Source organism: Ananas comosus, linkage group 4 (genome assembly GCF_001540865.1).
Source record: "Ananas comosus cultivar F153 linkage group 4, ASM154086v1, whole genome shotgun sequence".
NCBI lineage: Eukaryota > Viridiplantae > Streptophyta > Magnoliopsida > Poales > Bromeliaceae > Ananas > Ananas comosus.
In genome coordinates, this window is record NC_033624.1 from 3,731,109 (window position 1) to 3,749,431 (window position 18,323).

An 18,323-nucleotide genomic window follows, 5' to 3' on the forward strand; every position below is an offset into this window, starting at 1 on the left:
TACAAATCATATCATTTATTATGATAAAAAAATGATTGAAGACACTCAATCTTTAGGATATTTATGAATCAATCCCCTAACTTTTTTGCTACTAAATGACAAATGAAATATTTAACAATTTACATACTAAAAATAATCCAAACAAAATTTAAAATGAAACAGTATCCAAAATATTATTATTTAATAAAATCTCCTTAAAATATTTTTTTTCTACATATTATTTAATTTCCATGCAAATCTTCTACATCAGAGAATAAAAAATTATATAATTTATTTAGATAAAAATGTAGGAACTCTCCCTCATCTATAAGCAATTTATCTCCTAATTTTTTTATTAACATACACATAATTACTAATTAAGCCAAATAAATTAAAATTTAAACCAAAATTTTAAAAAAATTTAGTAATATATTTTAATCATATTAATTTTTTATGATCTATTTAAAATTTAAAAGTCGTTAATATTTAATCTTTTTAAATTTTAGAAAAATATTTTATTATTTTGAATAAATAAATTGTGTAATGTCTATATATGTTTAATCATTCGTGATATATAGCACATTAAGCTATTCCATTTATTATGATTTTGAATTATTATATTGTTTTGAGTTTTTTCCTAATATCATTTTAAAGAATTTTTTTATTTGTAAAAAAATTTTAAACATTGTTTGATTTTTAAATTTCCGTGGGACTTAATCTACATGTATTAGAAGTTTGAAAAAATTAGATTTTTTTTAAAAATTAAAAGTTATGCATTTAGTTTTCCAAAAATTTTAACCAGTATATATTATATTTTTAATATTTTATGTAACGTGTATTTCACGTGCACTTAGCTAGTAAATCTAAGCTAGAAACTAAAATGAAGAATTAGGTATAGATTAAGAATATTGGGTAGAACCAAAATACTTTTTCAATTGTCAAAAAAATGATTGTTTCGGTGAGTAGAATGACGACGAAGTGCTGCCAAATGTGACGATAACGATATGCTAGCGAAGGCGACAATGATTGGCGAAGGTGATGACGATGACGTGTTGCTGCCAGTGAGGAGGACAATGATGTGTCGGAAGGACGATGACTTACGCAATTAATATGAGAGATAAAAGATCATGAAAATGCAAACTTATTGGCAGTTAAAGATCTTAAAAAGTAAAACAAAGTATACAAAAGACAAATTAGATAGAAAATTATATAGATCTTAAAAAGTAAAACAAAGTATACAAAGACGAATTAGATAAAAAATTATATTATGACATATTAAAATGAATTAGGTGGAGCTAAAATAGAGCTAAAATACCTTTCCAACTGTGACGAAGGTGATCAGGGACTACGACGATGAGGAACAAATAAAATATTACTAAAATAATATTTGAGAAAATAAAAATTTGAGAAAATGTATAGTGGAAATGAAAAAGAATATGCTTTATATTTAAAAAACGTATAGATGAAGATGAGAAAGTATTGAAAAAAGTTATACTTTATGTATGAATAAGTATTATGATGAGATCAAATTAGTTAGGGAAGGAAAATTTTATATGCGAGTTATTAAGATATTTTTTATATTAAGATATATTGAGATAAAATTGGGTAGGGAAGGAAAATTTTATATGCAAGGGTATTAAGATATTTTTTATATTATGCGTAGATGGCGGGCGGGTATTACATGAGAGAAATATTAAATATTTCGCTATATTTTTCAATTTTTGACGAATTCAAATTTTAAATATATATATATATATATATATATATTAAAGTAAAAATATTAAAATTTTAATTATGTTTAATTTTAAGAGTTAAAATTTAATTTCGATCTACTTTAAGATTTAAATTTAAAAATTTAAAAATTTTTAAAATTTAATTTCGATTCACTTTAAGATCTAAATTCAAATACATGGGTAGTGGAGATATTATATACTTTTGAAAAATCTAAAATTTCATGAATTATTTGAAATGAATGGTTCAAAATTTCTGACCATGAAAAAATTAGTAAAAAAAGACAGACATTTTCAGAAAGAAATTCATGTTTAATTAAAAATCAAATTTTAATTTTGATCCATTTTAAGATTTAAATTCAAATGCGAGGGTAGTGGAAATATTATATGTTTATAACGAATTCAAAATTTAGTGGATTATTTGAGATGAATGGTTCAAAATTTCTGGACATGAAAGAATTAGTTAAAAAGATAGAGATATTTTCGCAATAAAATTTGTTTTTAATTTAAAATTTAAAATTTAATTTTGATACATTTTTATATTTAAATCCAAATGTAAGGATATATTTAATTCAAACTTATGATAGGTTAGAGAATTTTTGAGAAACAATGAAAAAAAATTAGAATTACATTTTCGGAAAGAAATTCATTTTTAATTAAAAATCAAATTTTAATTTTGATCCATTTTAATATTTAAATTCAAATGCGAGGGTAGTGGAGATATTATATGTTTATGACGAATTCAAAATTTAGTGAATTATTTGAGATGAATGGTTCAAAATTTCTGGACATGAAAAAATTAGTTAAAAAAATAGAGACATTTTCGCAATAAAATTTATTTTTAATTTAAAATTTAAAATTTAATTTTGATTCATTTTAATATTTAAATCCAAATGTAAGGATATATTTAATTCAAAATTATGATAGGTTGAGTGAATTTTTGAGAAATAATGAAAAAAAATTAGAATTTTGATGAGATATTTGAGAAAAAAAAAGCGTGGATATTATGTGTGAGAAGAAAAATATTTAAAAAACGCATAGATAGAAGATATGATATAAATGCGAGGATATTATTGTCACAAAAAGTGACAGTGTGACGCCCCAACTTCCCAGGGGGTCACCCATCCTAGGACTACTCCCGTCCTAGCACACTTAACTCTCTTAACCTCTTGGGGCTTGCCATCACCCAAAATGCTTAAGCCGGGTTAAGAGTTTAGTCCTATTATATCTCATATATAGAACTATCTGGGGTCTCACAGACAGATATCGCTAGATAAAATCTAATAGTAAAAAATTAATATCTTTATTTGAGAATAAATTATTACTTAATAAATTATTTGAAATGATTGGTTGAAAATTACTGGACATGAAAATATTATTAAAAAGGATAGAGGCATTTTTGGAAAGAGGAAAAATTCAAAACCCACGCTTTTATAAGTAGTATAGATTAGGCTACTATACTATCTATAGTACCGGAGCTCCGGTACTGTAGTTTTATTTTCCATATTAGGGTGTTTAAATTAACGATCCACAATATTAAATATGATCTAGGGTATATAAAGTTTTTAGGAATAAAATTTTAGTTTTTTTCGACATCGTTTACTTAGTAAATAAATTATATCAAAATGAACAGTAATAATTGAATAATCTTTAAAATTTGAGCATAGGACTTTTAAATTCAAGATCAAGAATATTAACCATAATCTAGATAGTTTAAAGTATTTTCTATCAAAATTTGAAGAAATTTAAATTCTTCTACACCGTTAAACTCCAAACTTGCCATAGTAGCCATTGAAAATTGATAATTTTGAAATGGCTTGATCATAAAGTAAACTATATCGAAAAAATATAAAATTTTATTTTTAAAAATTTTAAATACCCTATATCAGTTTTAACAGTATGGATCGTTAATTTGAACACCCTAAGATCACCCTAAGATCGAAAACGAGACTATAATACCAGTCCCGGTACTATAGATAGTATAGGAGACTAGCTCTCTCTCTCTCTCTCTCTCTCTCTCTCTCTATTATACTCTTATGAGTATATCTATACCTCTCTCTCTCTCGCTATTATACTCTTATGAGTATATCTATACTTTTATGAGTATAAATATTTTTATACTCATAAGTTTTTAACTTTTGGATGAAGGGATGTGTGGTTAAGATAGTAATGGATCCCAATTAGGATGATAGTGAACCATAGGGTTGAGTGGATGGTTGGTTGAACAATATGATCTAACAAGTATAAATGATCAAAGGGGTAAATGTAACATCCGCAAACTTATAAGTACAAAAGAATTTACACTCATAAGAATATAGTAGCCGAAGAGAGAGATAGTTAGGCTGGAATGCTTCTAATAGCACCAAGTCATTAGTGCTATTAAATTTTTGGCCCTTGGATGAAGGGATGTGTGGTTAGAATGATAGTGATCCCATAGGATAGAGTAAGTGGTTGGTTGAATAGGATGATCTAAGGGGTGGTCCAGGGTCTAGCTAGGGTGGTTCTAATAGCACAAAGCATTTGGTGCTATCATCAACCAGTTCTATCTCTTAGATCATGCTATTCCACCAATCAACTACTAAACCCCTTATAGGAATCCATTATCATCATAACCCTACAAGTCTTCATTCAAAAGTCGAAAACCTACAAGTACTAATGACTTGATATTATTAGAAGTATTCTAATCCAGCTACTATCCTTTTAGAAATATCCTTCTAAGTCATTTTAGTAGTATGGATTCCAAATCGATGATCGGAAATGTCAAAATTGATCTAGAGTATTTAAAGCGTCTAGAAACTAAATTTCATAAATTTTAAAGTTATCAAAAATTCCAAATCTAGAGTATAAAAAATTTTATATCAAAAATTTAAGTGATTTAAATTGCTCTATACTGTTAAACAAGTAAACAGCTCATATTCGCCCTTAAAAACTATCGATTTTGTAATCCTTTAATAACTATGTAAATAATTTTTAAAAGCTATAAGATTTAGTCTCTAGACGCTTTAAATACTCTAAATTAACTTTAACGATTTCGATCATCGATTCGGAATCCCTGTTATATAAAACGACTTATGAGGACGAATGCCTCCATCCTCCCAAAAAGATAGTAGCTGCACTCATATTGATGCCTCCATCTTCCTTCGTCCTCCAGCTACTATATATATGATATATCAATTGATAATTATATTGATTAAGATCAATTATATTGATTAATATTAATGGCCAATTGGATAACAAAAAGAAAAAGGAAAAAAAAAGACGATTAATTACACCATTATAACACATTCTCAGTGTACAAAACAGACTCCAAGTGCAACAAAACACACTTTCACAAGTTCATCACCAAACAAAGATGATTTCAGAAGTCACGCAAACGAGAGAATTATTGAGATAAGAAAATGTGAAAAGGAGGGTGGATTTAGAGTTCTCACCTCTTAGGGCTCAAAAACCATACTCTCAGCTTCTTTTTTGATCGATTGGAAGAGCGGCGTGGAAAGATAGCGCTCGCCAAAACTTGGGATCACAACCTGCAACAAGAGAGAGGGGGAAGCAAATTCATTCAAAAGCCAAACGAGCATGAGTGGAGATCAAAATTCTTAGTATTTTAATAAGATGAGTGAATCATTCTCATATATTAACATGACAAACATTTGTTACCGCAGCAGTTTAGCATTTGATTAGATCAATAAACACATTGTTTTAAGACGTAAGAGGGAATAGAACTATCTAAATATTGTCTAAGTAGAGTTATTTGAAGAATCACCGATAGTTCTTTCTTCAAGATCCCATCGTTAGTTCCACACTGAAGCTCGAAGTAAAAGCTTCAAACTCCGGCCACATCTTGTGAGAGATTGAAGTTCATCTCAGCCTCCTGCTCCAGCTGCTTCTTAAAGCTGGGTTAGTATCTGCTATCTAGGACCATGAGCTTAGAGCTGTGCCTCAACGACAGGCTACTGGTCTTTCCACTTCTTTTTACTCAGGGAACACTTCAGAATAATTTCAATCTAATTCCATGTTTCGTTGAAACTTTTATCATTTATTAGGTACACAGATCCATTTCAAACATGCTTTCCACCTTAGCTATGAAACTTATTTGAAATTCCTAGAAGCCTAACTACAAATTTATCCCAAAAACTTTGGATACTTGTGATCAAATACTAGAGAAAGAAATATTGACGAAGATTTCTTAGCGACATGACTTCTCTTTCTCGGCAATACTTAGAGCGATCCAAAGTGTCCATAGGCCAGGTACGGGTCACAAGACAGGATCCAATAAATTTCAGGTTTTGGTGCAAATCAGGCCCCGAGTTTAGCGAATGATATGGCTTTTCTTTTCCAGGCATTATGAAGAGATAAAGAGTATAATAGGAAAATAAAGGAAAATAAAGATAAAGAGTATAATAGGGAAATAAAGGAAAATAAAGGACAAGACAGGCTTGAATAGCAAAAGCATAAGCACTCACAACAATTAGTTTCCCCTCATTTTCTGCTCTCTGTGCAACTCTGATCGCTGCAGCTGTAGCAGCTCCAGATGATATTCCAACCTGCAATGGTTGTGCCATAATCAGCAATATATAAGAAGCTTGGCAAAGAACCACAATGTCGGAAATTTCCTTGAGCCTAAACAATGAAATGTTGCAAAATAGAAAGACTCACCAACAACCCTTCTTTGAGAGCAAGTGTTTTTGCCATTTCAATTGCCTCCTCACTTGAGATCTGATCATGATCACCAGCACATTAAACAAGAACAACAGAAGTTCGAAAATGATATCACGTATATAATGTTATAATCTGAAAGGTATGCAAGATGTGATCCAAACTAAGGGCCTGTTTGGCCAGCCTGGAGATTTTGCAGTAGTGTTATCTGACCAAAGCCTTTCAACTAAGCACTAATAGCTATTTTACTCAAATCTTCTCAACTATTTCTTACTGTAGAAAAAACAAGAGCTTCAAATTAGAGTTTCTGTTTATGGGGCCCAAAAGTGCATTTTAGCATTCGCGACAACAAAATTTTCAGACTATTTATTAGCTAAAGTTATTTTTTGGAGAATCTACTTTCTAGAGTAGAGAAGTAGGTCCAAAGCTGGTTGATGAAATCAATAATGATTAATGTGCTAACCAGCCAACCAAATTTAGCCAAGAAAGGGAACTCATAATTAAATTAAACAAAAATGAACTTACCTGGATAACTTCATCAAGGAGATGTACATTCAAAACACCGGGTATAAAACCAGCTCCTATTCCTTGGATTTTGTGCGGACCTGGCATATTTGTGAAGCATATTAGTAGAAGTTTTTTCAGAACTACCATCAACAAGAACCATCCTCTCTGAAGAAAGTAAATGGAGAAAAATACTAAATATGCTAAGATGTGAATAGCAATAAATGAACAAAAAATGGTAGCCATGATGGGAAGAAATAGATCTTTTATGTGAAATGTTATTACAACTTCATTTTTCTCCTAGTGTTACCAAAGGCATCTTGAAAGCGTGTGTAGGTCATGTCATGCTATCAAAAACCGAAGAGACTGTAAAAGCTGGAACAGGAAAAAGGGGGGAAAAACAGATTTTTATGTTAAAAAAAACACACTTTTTCATAGGAAAAGAAAATTGTTATTTTTGTAGGGTACATAAGAGAATGTCAATAAATATCTGTTTGAAGGAAGAAGACTGAAAGTTGTGTATACAACAAAGATATGTCTACATCATCAAAATAATATAGAATAATAGATAGATGAAGTATATATACAAACTTCTACTATCACCAAAATCAAATATCAAGAAATAAGAGTGAGTTTGATCAAATGCAAGAATTCACCAAAATATGACAAAAAAAAAAACCTACATGACATTGGCGCAAAAAGTCTACCCATTCCTTTTTCTCTGATGGCAGATACATAAAGTACGAGCAGTGAAGTAGGACCATGAATTTTTTGAGCTTATAAATATGTAATCTTTTTACAATCATCCAAAAAATAAAAAATAAAATAAAAGAGATGTCTACAGCATAGAAGGCAGTATGACAGAATAAAGAGAATTATAGGCGGGGTGAGGTTACCAGGTTTTCCCCCAGCTAAGACAGGACTCTCAGCTGGTTCCACCCCGTACAGCTTAATGGAGGAAACAGAAACCATAAAAAGTAAAATGTTAGTTTAAGTGCAAATTACAAAGGCATAAAAAGGAGGAAAATTTAGGAGAGCTCACCTTGATATTAGGGTTTTGCTCTTTGAGATACCTTCCTGCTCCCGTAATAGTACCGCCGGTACCTATACCAGCTACTAGGGCATCAACTTTGCCTGCAGTTCCTTCCCAAATCTCAGGCCCAGTTGTCTCATAGTGAATCTAAATTACATTAAAGAATAATGGTTAATTAAAAAATTTATTCCCAAAAGTTTGATTGGAAATTCAATTCCATCATCTAAGTTTCAATTGTAACAATTTAGTTCCTAAACTTTCAGCTCATTTTTCAATTTCTTTCTCCTAGTTTCAACCCTTACAAGCTTGTCACCAAAGTTTGATCCTGGTTTCAATATAACCCCTAGATTTTTTTTTTCTTTTCAATTTTGCCAAAACAAAGTCTAGAGACAGTACCTAATCGGACTTAATTGCAATGCTGAGTGATTTGTTACCACTAAAACTATGAACAAGGAAATTTTCTGATTATCTAAGAAAATCTAACACTAATAATCCCACAATTACCTTTGGGTTAGCAGGGTTTTCAAACTGCTGAAGGATATAAGAGTTGGGCGTCTTTGCCGCCAATTCCTCTGCCTTTTGGACTGCTCCTTTCATGCCCAAAGTTGGATCGGTTAAAACCAGTTCAGCACCAAAAGCCTTAAGAATGATCCTTCTTTCAAGGCTCATTGAAGCTGGCATCGTCAGTATGAGCCGATAACCCTTTGCAGCTGCCATAAAGGCCAGTCCAATTCCAGTGTTTCCACTGGTGGGTTCTATGAGCACACTCTGAAAAGAAAATATTCACAAGTATCAATCAGGTGTTCCATGAAATCTTCCTATTAGAATTGTTTCAAGAGCCTGCGTGAACATCCAAACATGTCCGTATGGAGATAACTTGGCGTTTTTTATGGTGCTGCGTAGGAGTTTGACTTTAAATTTTCAAGATCCTGATTATCATTTTCTCAAGACAATGCATTTCAACTACGAGGTGATTTGTCATAGTCATATCCTTAATAGCTGGGCTTGCTTGTTCGTTCTCATGTGACATCTCAACAACAAACAAAATAAACAATCCTATGATAGGCAAGAGGAGATATGCTATATAAGTCACGTAAGCATTTAAAATTTACAAAATTGGTGACAATTTTCATATCTATGCACATTTAGCATTTTAGCTCTGTAAATATATTGTTTCTTAACCCCAAATCAAACTTCTTCATATAAAAGGAAACCAGAAACCCAAAAAATCTAACCCACTCCTAATCTTGAAATTTGACCCAATTCCATTCTTTGTTTTGTTGTAATAATTAGACTAACATTCATATAAAACCCACACAAAAGTTTATCATAATTTCGCTCAAGAAAATCATAAATTTGTTTTTTCCAATTCAAAATCAATTGAAGCGCAAGAATTGAGAAAAAATATTTGAAAAACCGACCCTCCCAGGTGTGATGAACCCTCTCTCCTCCGCATCAGCGATCATGCTGTATCCAATCCTGTCCCATTCGATTCAAACTCATCAAGAAACTCCCAAACCCCAAGTAAAAACAACAATAAGAGATGATCGATAGTTAAAATTAGGGTGTAATACCTATCCTTGACGCTGGAACAGGGCTCCATCATCTCCAACTTCGCCGCGATACGCGCGACGCACCCCGTGGTCACATTGTTGAGGTACACCAACGGGGTTTTGCCGATCAACTGCGTATCAACAAATCGAACACCAAATGCCAAAAAAAAAACAGAAAAAAAAGAGCTGATGCAACACAATCGAATCCAAAGCGAAGCAAAAAAAGAGGAAAAAACAGGAGAAAAGAAGGGAGAGAACGATCGATTCGCACCTCCGTGACGTCCTTGGCGATCGTGGGAACGGATTCGTCCATACTGGAGAAAAAGCGAAATGAGCAGGAAAAAAAAAAAAAGAAGCGAAGGTTTGGATATAGGAGGAAGAGGAAAGAGGAAAACGAAGAGGAGAATGGTGCGTACGAACTTCTATGATCTTCTACGACGAGGGAGACGCATTATATATAGCGTTACATTTGCAGATTAGTATCCAATATTTTATGGTATTTTAACCAAGTCCCTTATTAGTACGTAGGGAATAGGGATGCGAACAGGGCCGATCCGGATTCCTACCATTCCGTCCTGTAGTTTGTTGGATCGGACGGAGTAAATTTTTAGCAAATTTTTTACGAATTAAAACAAATTAAAGAAAAAAAATAAAAATATGAACGAAACTTAATTGGTAGTAATTAAAGTTTTCAATTCGAAACTTAATTATTTGATACATCGAGTTCAAATTTTTTTTAAAAGAAAATATGAACGAAAAGAAGAGCATATTAATTTTTTCTAAAAAAAAAAGGAATGTACCGGTAGGATCTCTGACCATCTAGAATAGTAATTCGTTCGTTTAACAGCCACCGATCAAGCTTTTGTTTTCCGGTGGCATTTAGTTGAGGGGCGTGTTTGTCCTCTTAACAAACTAGCTAGTTAAATCAATGTTCACATTAAAATATTAAATACAACTTACAAAAATCTCTTGAACTTTAATAGGAAAGAGACAAAAAAGTTAAGGTATCAAGTTGTAATTATATTATGGCTCTGGAGCTACCTGAAAAATTAACCCTCCACGGCAATGTGTAAAAAGTAAAAACTAGGCTCTCCCAAGCAATTGATCTCCCAGTATATATATAAAAGAAAAGTTACAACAACTAGTGAATGGTTAATGGACTTGCTAATCATAAACAGTGCCCATTATCTGTCCAAATCCATCCGACCAATATGGGTCTTTTTGGGTCTAATAATAAACAAATTACAAGAATAATGAAATATATAATAATTAAAATATTTACAAATTAAAAGAAAAACCTAAAACACGAGAGCTTCGAGACAAAGTTGCAATATACCCCTGTTCATTGCGGCAAGCAAAATACAAGCTTTCCGAGTTAAAGGTATCTGTTTCCAAATAGCCCAGAGTTCAGGTAACCTCTACACATTTTGATCTTATATAGAAGAGAACTAACCTGGGCTTGAACTTTGAACAAATACTTGGTATCCAAGAGAAATAGAAAATACAGAGTCATCATCGGCAAGCCGAAGAGCAAAGCAAGCAAGAGAGATATATCTAATAATTAGCTTTACATAATATTATAGGGTTTGAATTTGATTACAACATGCTAGTGCCAGCTTAGCAATAGTTTTAGGTACTCTCCATATGTCCAGCATTAAGTGCCATAGGATTAAAACATTCTCAAATGCCTCCTCAATGAATTACAACCATTAACAACCGGAGGCAAGATACAGCAGCTGATCTAACTTAATAAGAACTAACCAAGCATCTAAATTAAAAGCACACACAACAAACAACCCTACCCTTTTTTAGTTTTAGTCAGTCGCTACAACAAAGACCGTTCACTTAAGAGACAGGGTTATTAGAAGTAGTAACTAATAGGCCATCACTTACCGATAATATACCTGCTGAAACGCCGGCGCGAAACCATTGCTGTAACCCCCATAAGCTGGATAGCTCATAGGAGGAGAATGATACGGCACGCCGATAGGAGTGTTGGATATCTCTTCGGTTGGGTATGCATACGGCTCCCGCATAGCTGGTGGGCTTCGGCTCCCATAAATGCCGGGGCCTGCGGGGCGATCATAAGGATAATGGGTTGACGACGGTGAGCGCACGAAGGTGGGAGGGGGGGCCTGGGGAGCTGGGAAAGAGGAAACATAGGCATTGGTAGTTAGACGGCCAGCCTTGGCAGGAGGCATCGGTCCCCCGTTGTTCGCCCTAGTTCGTTTTGCGGCAGGAGCGTTGTTTGAAGAAGGGCTGCTGCTGCCCCCAGCTGGCTTCTTCTTCTCAGCCTTGGCCTTCTCTAGGTTCTCAAGACGCTTCTGAAGGCCCTCCAAGGGGAACTCTGCCTCAAGCTTGTGGTCCTCAATGCATTTCATGACGGCACGGATAGCTGACTGTTGTTTCCGATTGGCATTGTTCTGTTGAGGCAAAAAAAAAAAACACCATCAAAGCCACTGCCTTGTGAAAAGAGAAGAAAAGTTTTTTAAAAAATACGTATTGGAAGGTTAGCTAGCAAACACCGTAAAAGTCACTGCCTTGTCAAAAATGTTCTAAGATGTACTTAGATCAAACATATTGGAAGGTTAGCTAGCAAAACCATGCTTTGTAAAGTTCAGGTCCCATTTCAAGATACGTTTTTAATTACTGAAAACAGGAATAAAAGAACCTTTAACTATAACTTCACATAAATAAAATACAAATGGTCTTCCAATAAAAAAAGGGCAGAAGGATTTAATGGGTCGAGAGTGCCCAAAAGAAGAAAAAAGAAAAAAAAGGTCAAATTTACCACCAAAAAAATGGTGCAACTGAGAAGAATGAGAGGCAACAAAAATTGAAAGTACTAACGCCACAAACAAACATTCTAAGAAAGCATATTTCAGTAGATTGTTCAGTAACAGCAATAGAAACTAAAGATGATACTTGTTCAGTCTCAACTTACAGTGGCTCATGTTCATACAACATCAGAATAGTTAATCTACATACCACAGCTTGCCCGGAGTTGTTGTTATCCTCTGAGTTCGAAGATTGGAACTTTTTTGAGTCTTTCAAAAAGGATTTCAGCAGAGGAACAGGGGGGAACTTGTCCTGAAGACCAGCCTCATATGCGAAATTAACAGCATCCAGATGTTGTCCCTTGGCAATAAGTTCCTCGATTATATCTGCAAATTGACGAAACATTTGTAATGAAGCACCTAAACAAGTAGAAGAAGAGTTTGCACATTGACATCTGGAAGTAGCATGAATATTTCAGAAAGAGCATTCTTCTCAGGCATTTAATTCAAACTAGAGAATCATACATAAAGTCTGCAGATAAAGGGAAGGGGAAGTAGGTTAGAATGCTTCAGACATAATCTGCCCTCAAATACTGCCTTGCACAAAATCAACCTTATACTCTGAGTACTTATATTGAAGATCCTTACCATTAAAGATGATCTTGAAGAGGTGGGCCGGCAACACTTTAAAATAACATCACGAAATATTTGGAGAATTTAGAGAAGGCCAGTTCTTTATGTGTGTTTATGTGTGTTTACTCAGATATTTGTAGGAGCTTAAATAACAACTACTATTCAGTTCCAGAGAATGCCAGACCATACTAAATGCATTCAACAAGTGGGTACAATTTCTGAGATCTATAACTTTCGTTTAGAAGTTCTGAAAAGCCTAAAATGTTATGCAAGCAACCAACCTACCTGAAGTGCCAATGAAGTAGACACGTGAATATGTAAATGCATTTGTATTGACTGCAATCCATATATGACATGATTTATGTATTTCAAATATACTGGAAATGTACATACAAACATTCAAAGGGCCCAAATAAAGGGTCCAAGAAGAAAATCAAATCTATGCTGTTCTAAAAGATCCAATAGAGTATATCATATCATAAGACATTAGAATGTAATACCACAATTACAATTCGAACAAGACATCTGATCTTTAAAACATTAAAAAGCAAAAAGTATTAAGGGGCTGTTTGGTTCAAGGTTTGTAATGTTCCGAAAATATTTTATATTTAATTTTTGGAATGTCAAGCTTGTTACTAATTTATCAAGCCGCGTGGGTTGGGACTTGGGAGGGTGTTAGGAGTTAGTATATTCTTATTAATGGACTACTAATGATTCCCATGAAGTACGAAAATTAGAATACCGCCTAATCTATGATAATCTAGTATTAATACCATCTAGGAACTTATGAGGATTCCACCACTTCACTAACACTCTTTACAACTACCCAACTTGGGTTGACTGGTAACAATTTGAATAATTTCAATAGAAAATATGGAAGATTACTAGAATATTATAAACCTTGAACCAAACGGGCCCTAAGATCTACGTAAACAATTTGATGTCCACGAGTTTAAGTAGCTGATTATCAAATGCAATACATACTGATAGGTAGCTATGGAATAAATGTTAGGGCGATAACGGATATCTCGGGAGCAATCTAGGGAGTGGTCCTCTTCATTAGGGATGCATGTGCTACACTTTAGAAGAGCGGTCATCTCGATTTGGATTAATCGTGAATGATACAACCCAAACAAACAACAATCAGCACAAAGCAATAAGTTTAACCAAAATGCCTTTTGCACCCTAAAAAACACATTACAATCAACTGACTTACAATAGTAAATCCCATTTTACCAGTTATTACTCGGGCTACCACTGGGTCTTACATTTTTGGGACATTTCAACAGGCTTAAATTAATTATACGACCGAGCAAGCATGATGAAGGAAAAAAAGAAAATTATCAAAAGAGTCCTACCACCAATACCATTTAAGGCATCGATGATCATCAACCAAGCTGATTGCATATGCTGACACGTCGAAAGAACAGGTTTAATAGCACTATCAGCAGTATTAGTATGAGCAAACAATATCAAAAATCGAAATTTTATAGATAGGTTTCATAAAGGAAAGAAAGAATTTCATATACCAGTCATTCTATCCTCAAGCCCCAGAGTGAGGGCCAGCTTCGGCATCTGTCTCCTCCACGAGAAGCTCACGACAATCTTTTCGTACAATTCCCTATCCTCCTTTGCGGCGATCCCAAAGGTCACAACATGCTGGGCGAAGGCGTGAGCATCCGCAGGCTTAGCACTCTCTATCCCACCACGCTGATCCAAACCTTCCTTCCACCCCTCCGCCATTTCCTTCGCTCTCTCCTTCATGTCACGAGTCACCAGCGGCCTCACCGCGCCGAGCTCCGGATCAGCTAAGGAGGGGACGAGAGATTCGAGAATAAGCACACAAGCCCACCCCAGATCAGTCGGCGACTTCACCTCCCTTTTGTCGACAGGGAAAACCCTAGAAATGGCGTCTAGAACGAATCTGGCCGGATCTATGCAGCCGGCGAGGGCCAGCGGGATCTCCGAGCGCAGGAGCTCCGCCTCCTTCCGCTTCGACACGACGAGATCTAGGAAACCCTCGGAATCCATCTTCGCGCAGAGAGATCGGAGGCTCGCGGGGAGATCGGAGGCGGCGAGCGCTTCGAGGGCGGCGGCGCGGCGCTCGTCGAGCTTGGAGAGGGCGAGGTCGACGGCGGCGTCGATCGAGAGCTCGCGGCGGCGGAGCGAGTCGAGGGCGCGCTGGGCCCTGAGGTCGAGGGACCGGCGCTTGGAGCGGAGCGACTCGGAGCGCTCCTCGAGCCCCCGCTCGAGGGACGAGAAGTGCTCCGAGAGCTCCTTCCACAGCGCCGTGCAGCTCGTGATCAGCTCCCGCTGCCGCTCCAGCTCCTCGAAGCTCTCCCGCACCTGCGAGCTCGTCACCGCAGCGGCCGCGGCGGCGGCCGCCGAAGCCATGGACGCAGCACGACGATCTCGGCTCTCTCGCGATGCGATCGCTTGATCCAGAGAAGGGAGGAGAAACCCAAACCCAAACCCTAACCCTAACCCTAACCTTATATATATGCATATCGGGACTAAACTTTTCGTTTATATACGCAAATCCTACTCTAATTCGTATCGTACGGAAGGAAGGAGGGAGCCAATAGAGGGAGACCACGTGGCGGGCGCACACTGTAAAGGCGAAAGAGCGGGAGTAGGTTATAACTTATATATATATATGAGACCGGTAAAATAAGAAAATGGGAATAAAAGGTATTGGAGTGGGTGTGGTCACTACCGGTGAGGAGAACTTTTTGTCGCGTTCATGAAGACATTTTATTTTATTTTATAGATAATTGGGTAAAAACTTAAATTTGTTTTCTGTGGCCTTAGCATGTTACCCTTTTAGTTGTAATCAAAAGTTTTAAAATATTTGTATTTATTATTAACTATTGAGAGACTTTATTTTTGTTTTTCAACCATAACTATTGGTTTAGAAGGACCAAATTTCCAATTGAGCTTAATCAATAACGGAATGTTGCATTGAACCGAGTCATATTCGAAGTGGTGGGAGGTTAGTTTGACCTAATCACAATTAACGAAAAATCTATGTGGAGTATCTAAAGTTTTATATATATATATATATATATATATATATAATTTAACGAAATATTAACGAAAAAGTTGACGAAAAAAATAAAAATAAAATCATAGAACACTAACTTCATACACTTCAAACAACAAGGCACTAAAATGAGAAAGTGCGAAACTACGGGGGTGTGTTTGAAGTTTACCCAAAATTGGGTGCCGAGTCGCAATTGCGGAGAGGTACAGGGGTGGGGTTCAGCAGCGACAAAGGTGAAGAGGATTAATTGGTTAGCGATGGTTTTGTTTTTTAGTTCTTTATTAAAGGAGAAAATAAGTAGTGATACTTTTATTAATGTTAATGTTTAATAAGAACATATATGAAATTTATCTATGGACCATTGTTAATTGGCTACTCAAAATTTTTTAAAATTTAATTTTATTATCTAATTATTCAATTTATTTGATTTGAATCGGTCAACAATACTTTAACTTCAAAATATAATTAATCTAATTACTTACTTTAGTTAATCTATAATTTTAAAAATTACATGAAATAATATTAAAGATCATTAACATAGTCAAATTATTTTAAAATTAAAATACGGTTAATTAACTCAAATCAAACAAAGTTTAAATATTAGATAGTAAAATTAAAGTTTTAAAAATTAAATAATCAAATTAAAATATTATAAAATTCAGATAAATTCTATAAATTTTTATTTTATTTTTTTTTTTAAAAGAGAGAATTCTAATTGTGGCTAGCATTATGGGTTTTAATTTTATTTTTAGGTTAATGTTTATTTTTTCAGTATGAACGGTCTTAATTTCTTTACCAACCAATTATAACCGGCAATAGTAGGTATTTTGTTTTTGGGTACCGGTTAGGTGAAATATATAAAAGGTAGAATTGACCTGATGTAAAAGAATATAAAAAAAAAGTTAAAAATTACTCCCTACACCGGGTGTACTAACATATCAGTACACTGCTCCTGTGTTAACTCTTCTTCCCATCATATATTTTGATCCAATCATAAAAGTTTTTAAGGATAAATTATACCTTTGGTCCTCAAATTATGTGATGCAGGATACTTTGGTAATCAATCTTTAATCTATTATAATTTTTAGCTCAAAATTTTAAATTATTATAATTTAATTTTATAATTTAATTTAATTGACTAGAAGATGTGGACAATTTATTAATGTAAAAAATTAAGCTTTATGGGTGAGTAACTGAAAGAAACTACTTTTTTCCATTATGAGTTTATGACCATCGGATGATTTAGTTACATGATAATAAAGTATGAACGCAAATATCTTGCTTTAAATACTTATGTTATGTAATTATATGTCAGCATAATGACTTTTTCTTTTAATTATTATGGATGAGAATATTTTTAGAAAAAAAACAAAAAAAAAAGAAGCAAATGAGCAACATTGCTTTTCAAATTTTAATATTTTATAGTTAATATTGCTTCCAAAAGTTTTGAGCTAAAAATGGGAATTAGAGTAATGTCTAACTAGTGTAGTAACCGGACGTTGCGGCGGATAGATACTATTAAAATAAATTTAATATTTAACTAATATATTAAAAATTTGTTATTATTTTAAAAATCAAAATAGTCCAAACATATTGGATTCCTGCAAAAATATATTAATTTGCTGAAGCCGATTAATAACAAAATGCTCAAGATAATAAGCATGTCAACCTATTAAGCCGAAAAGCGACAAACTATGTAGGAGAGATTTAAATAAAAAATTCAATAAAAAGTAGTATTTTATAAATCAAATCAAAACAATTAAAGGGTAAAATTTTTTTTGTGTAAGTTATATATTTATCCCTTCATTTTCTATATAAGTTATGATACTTCAAGAAAATAAAAAAATTTTTAGATCATATATCAATCTAATTTTGTAAATATTCTTATATTAGTTAATAAAAAGAATCATGGAAGTAGAAAAAAAGTAAACATATTAAAAGTTATATAATAAATATTTAAGAGACAAAAAAAATATACAACCTAATGCAATCTAATACAGCAAATATAATACAGAATTTTACTTTCGAAAAAAAATATAAAAAACAAAGGATAGAAAAAGAAAAAGTAATAAACATTCAACACAACAAACACATTAGTTCGAATACCATACAAATAAAAAGAACTTGAAAAAACTTAATAAAACTATCTAAAAAATTTCAACGCTACAACATAAAGAATATATATATACATATATATATATCTTTTAAAAGAACTTATAAAATTTGGAGGAAGGCTCGATTTGGTGAAGATGCAGCGCCAAGCTCGGCGATACAGCGTGCAAACTCATACTTCGTCTATAGAACGTGCTCGATTTTGGCCTCGGAGCTCATGGAGGAGAAAGAGAAAGTAGGAAGGAGAGAAGGGAGCTTTTTGTGGATTTTTATGATTTACAGTTTAGATTAGGGTTAAGATGA

At 33.7% G+C, this 18,323-nt stretch overlaps 2 protein-coding genes across 2 annotated transcripts; both read right to left on the reverse strand.

The window, feature by feature from the left end:
• LOC109709651 (cysteine synthase-like) lies at window positions 4,950-9,865 on the reverse strand. Its single transcript, XM_020231965.1, has 10 exons — window positions 9,727-9,865; window positions 9,477-9,586; window positions 9,324-9,381; window positions 8,407-8,670; window positions 7,912-8,049; window positions 7,766-7,817; window positions 6,891-6,970; window positions 6,366-6,425; window positions 6,173-6,253; window positions 4,950-5,236 (listed from the first exon to the last, which is right to left on the reverse strand). Exons 1-10 carry the CDS (start codon window positions 9,766-9,768, stop codon window positions 5,144-5,146), a joined length of 978 nt encoding a protein of 325 aa, XP_020087554.1. The 5' UTR covers window positions 9,769-9,865; the 3' UTR covers window positions 4,950-5,143.
• On the reverse strand, window positions 11,005-15,354 carry LOC109708957 (FRIGIDA-like protein 4a). Its single transcript, XM_020230932.1, has 3 exons — window positions 14,395-15,354; window positions 12,444-12,619; window positions 11,005-11,878 (listed from the first exon to the last, which is right to left on the reverse strand). Exons 1-3 carry the CDS (start codon window positions 15,257-15,259, stop codon window positions 11,345-11,347), a joined length of 1,575 nt encoding a protein of 524 aa, XP_020086521.1. The 5' UTR covers window positions 15,260-15,354; the 3' UTR covers window positions 11,005-11,344.

What these genes read in the sequence shown, in the direction of transcription:
- LOC109709651 (XM_020231965.1), bottom strand. Translation starts at nt 9,768, where the DNA reads ATGGACGAATCCGTTCCCACGATCGCCAAGGACGTCACGGAG. An exon ending in GGTTCATCACACCTGGGAGG is followed by an intron (nt 8,671 to 9,323) that starts GTCGGTTTTTCA and finishes TTTTCTTTTCAG; the next exon opens with AGTGTGCTCATAGAACCCAC. An exon ending in CTCTCAAAGAAGGGTTGTTG is followed by an intron (nt 6,254 to 6,365) that starts GTGAGTCTTTCT and finishes CAACCATTGCAG; the next exon opens with GTTGGAATATCATCTGGAGC.
- LOC109708957 (XM_020230932.1), bottom strand. Translation starts at nt 15,259, where the DNA reads ATGGCTTCGGCGGCCGCCGCCGCGGCCGCTGCGGTGACGAGCTCGCAG. An exon ending in GCTTGAGGATAGAATGACTG is followed by an intron (nt 12,620 to 14,394) that starts GTATATGAAATT and finishes GTCAATTTGCAG; the next exon opens with ATATAATCGAGGAACTTATT. An exon ending in ACAACTCCGGGCAAGCTGTG is followed by an intron (nt 11,879 to 12,443) that starts GTATGTAGATTA and finishes TTGCCTCAACAG; the next exon opens with AACAATGCCAATCGGAAACA.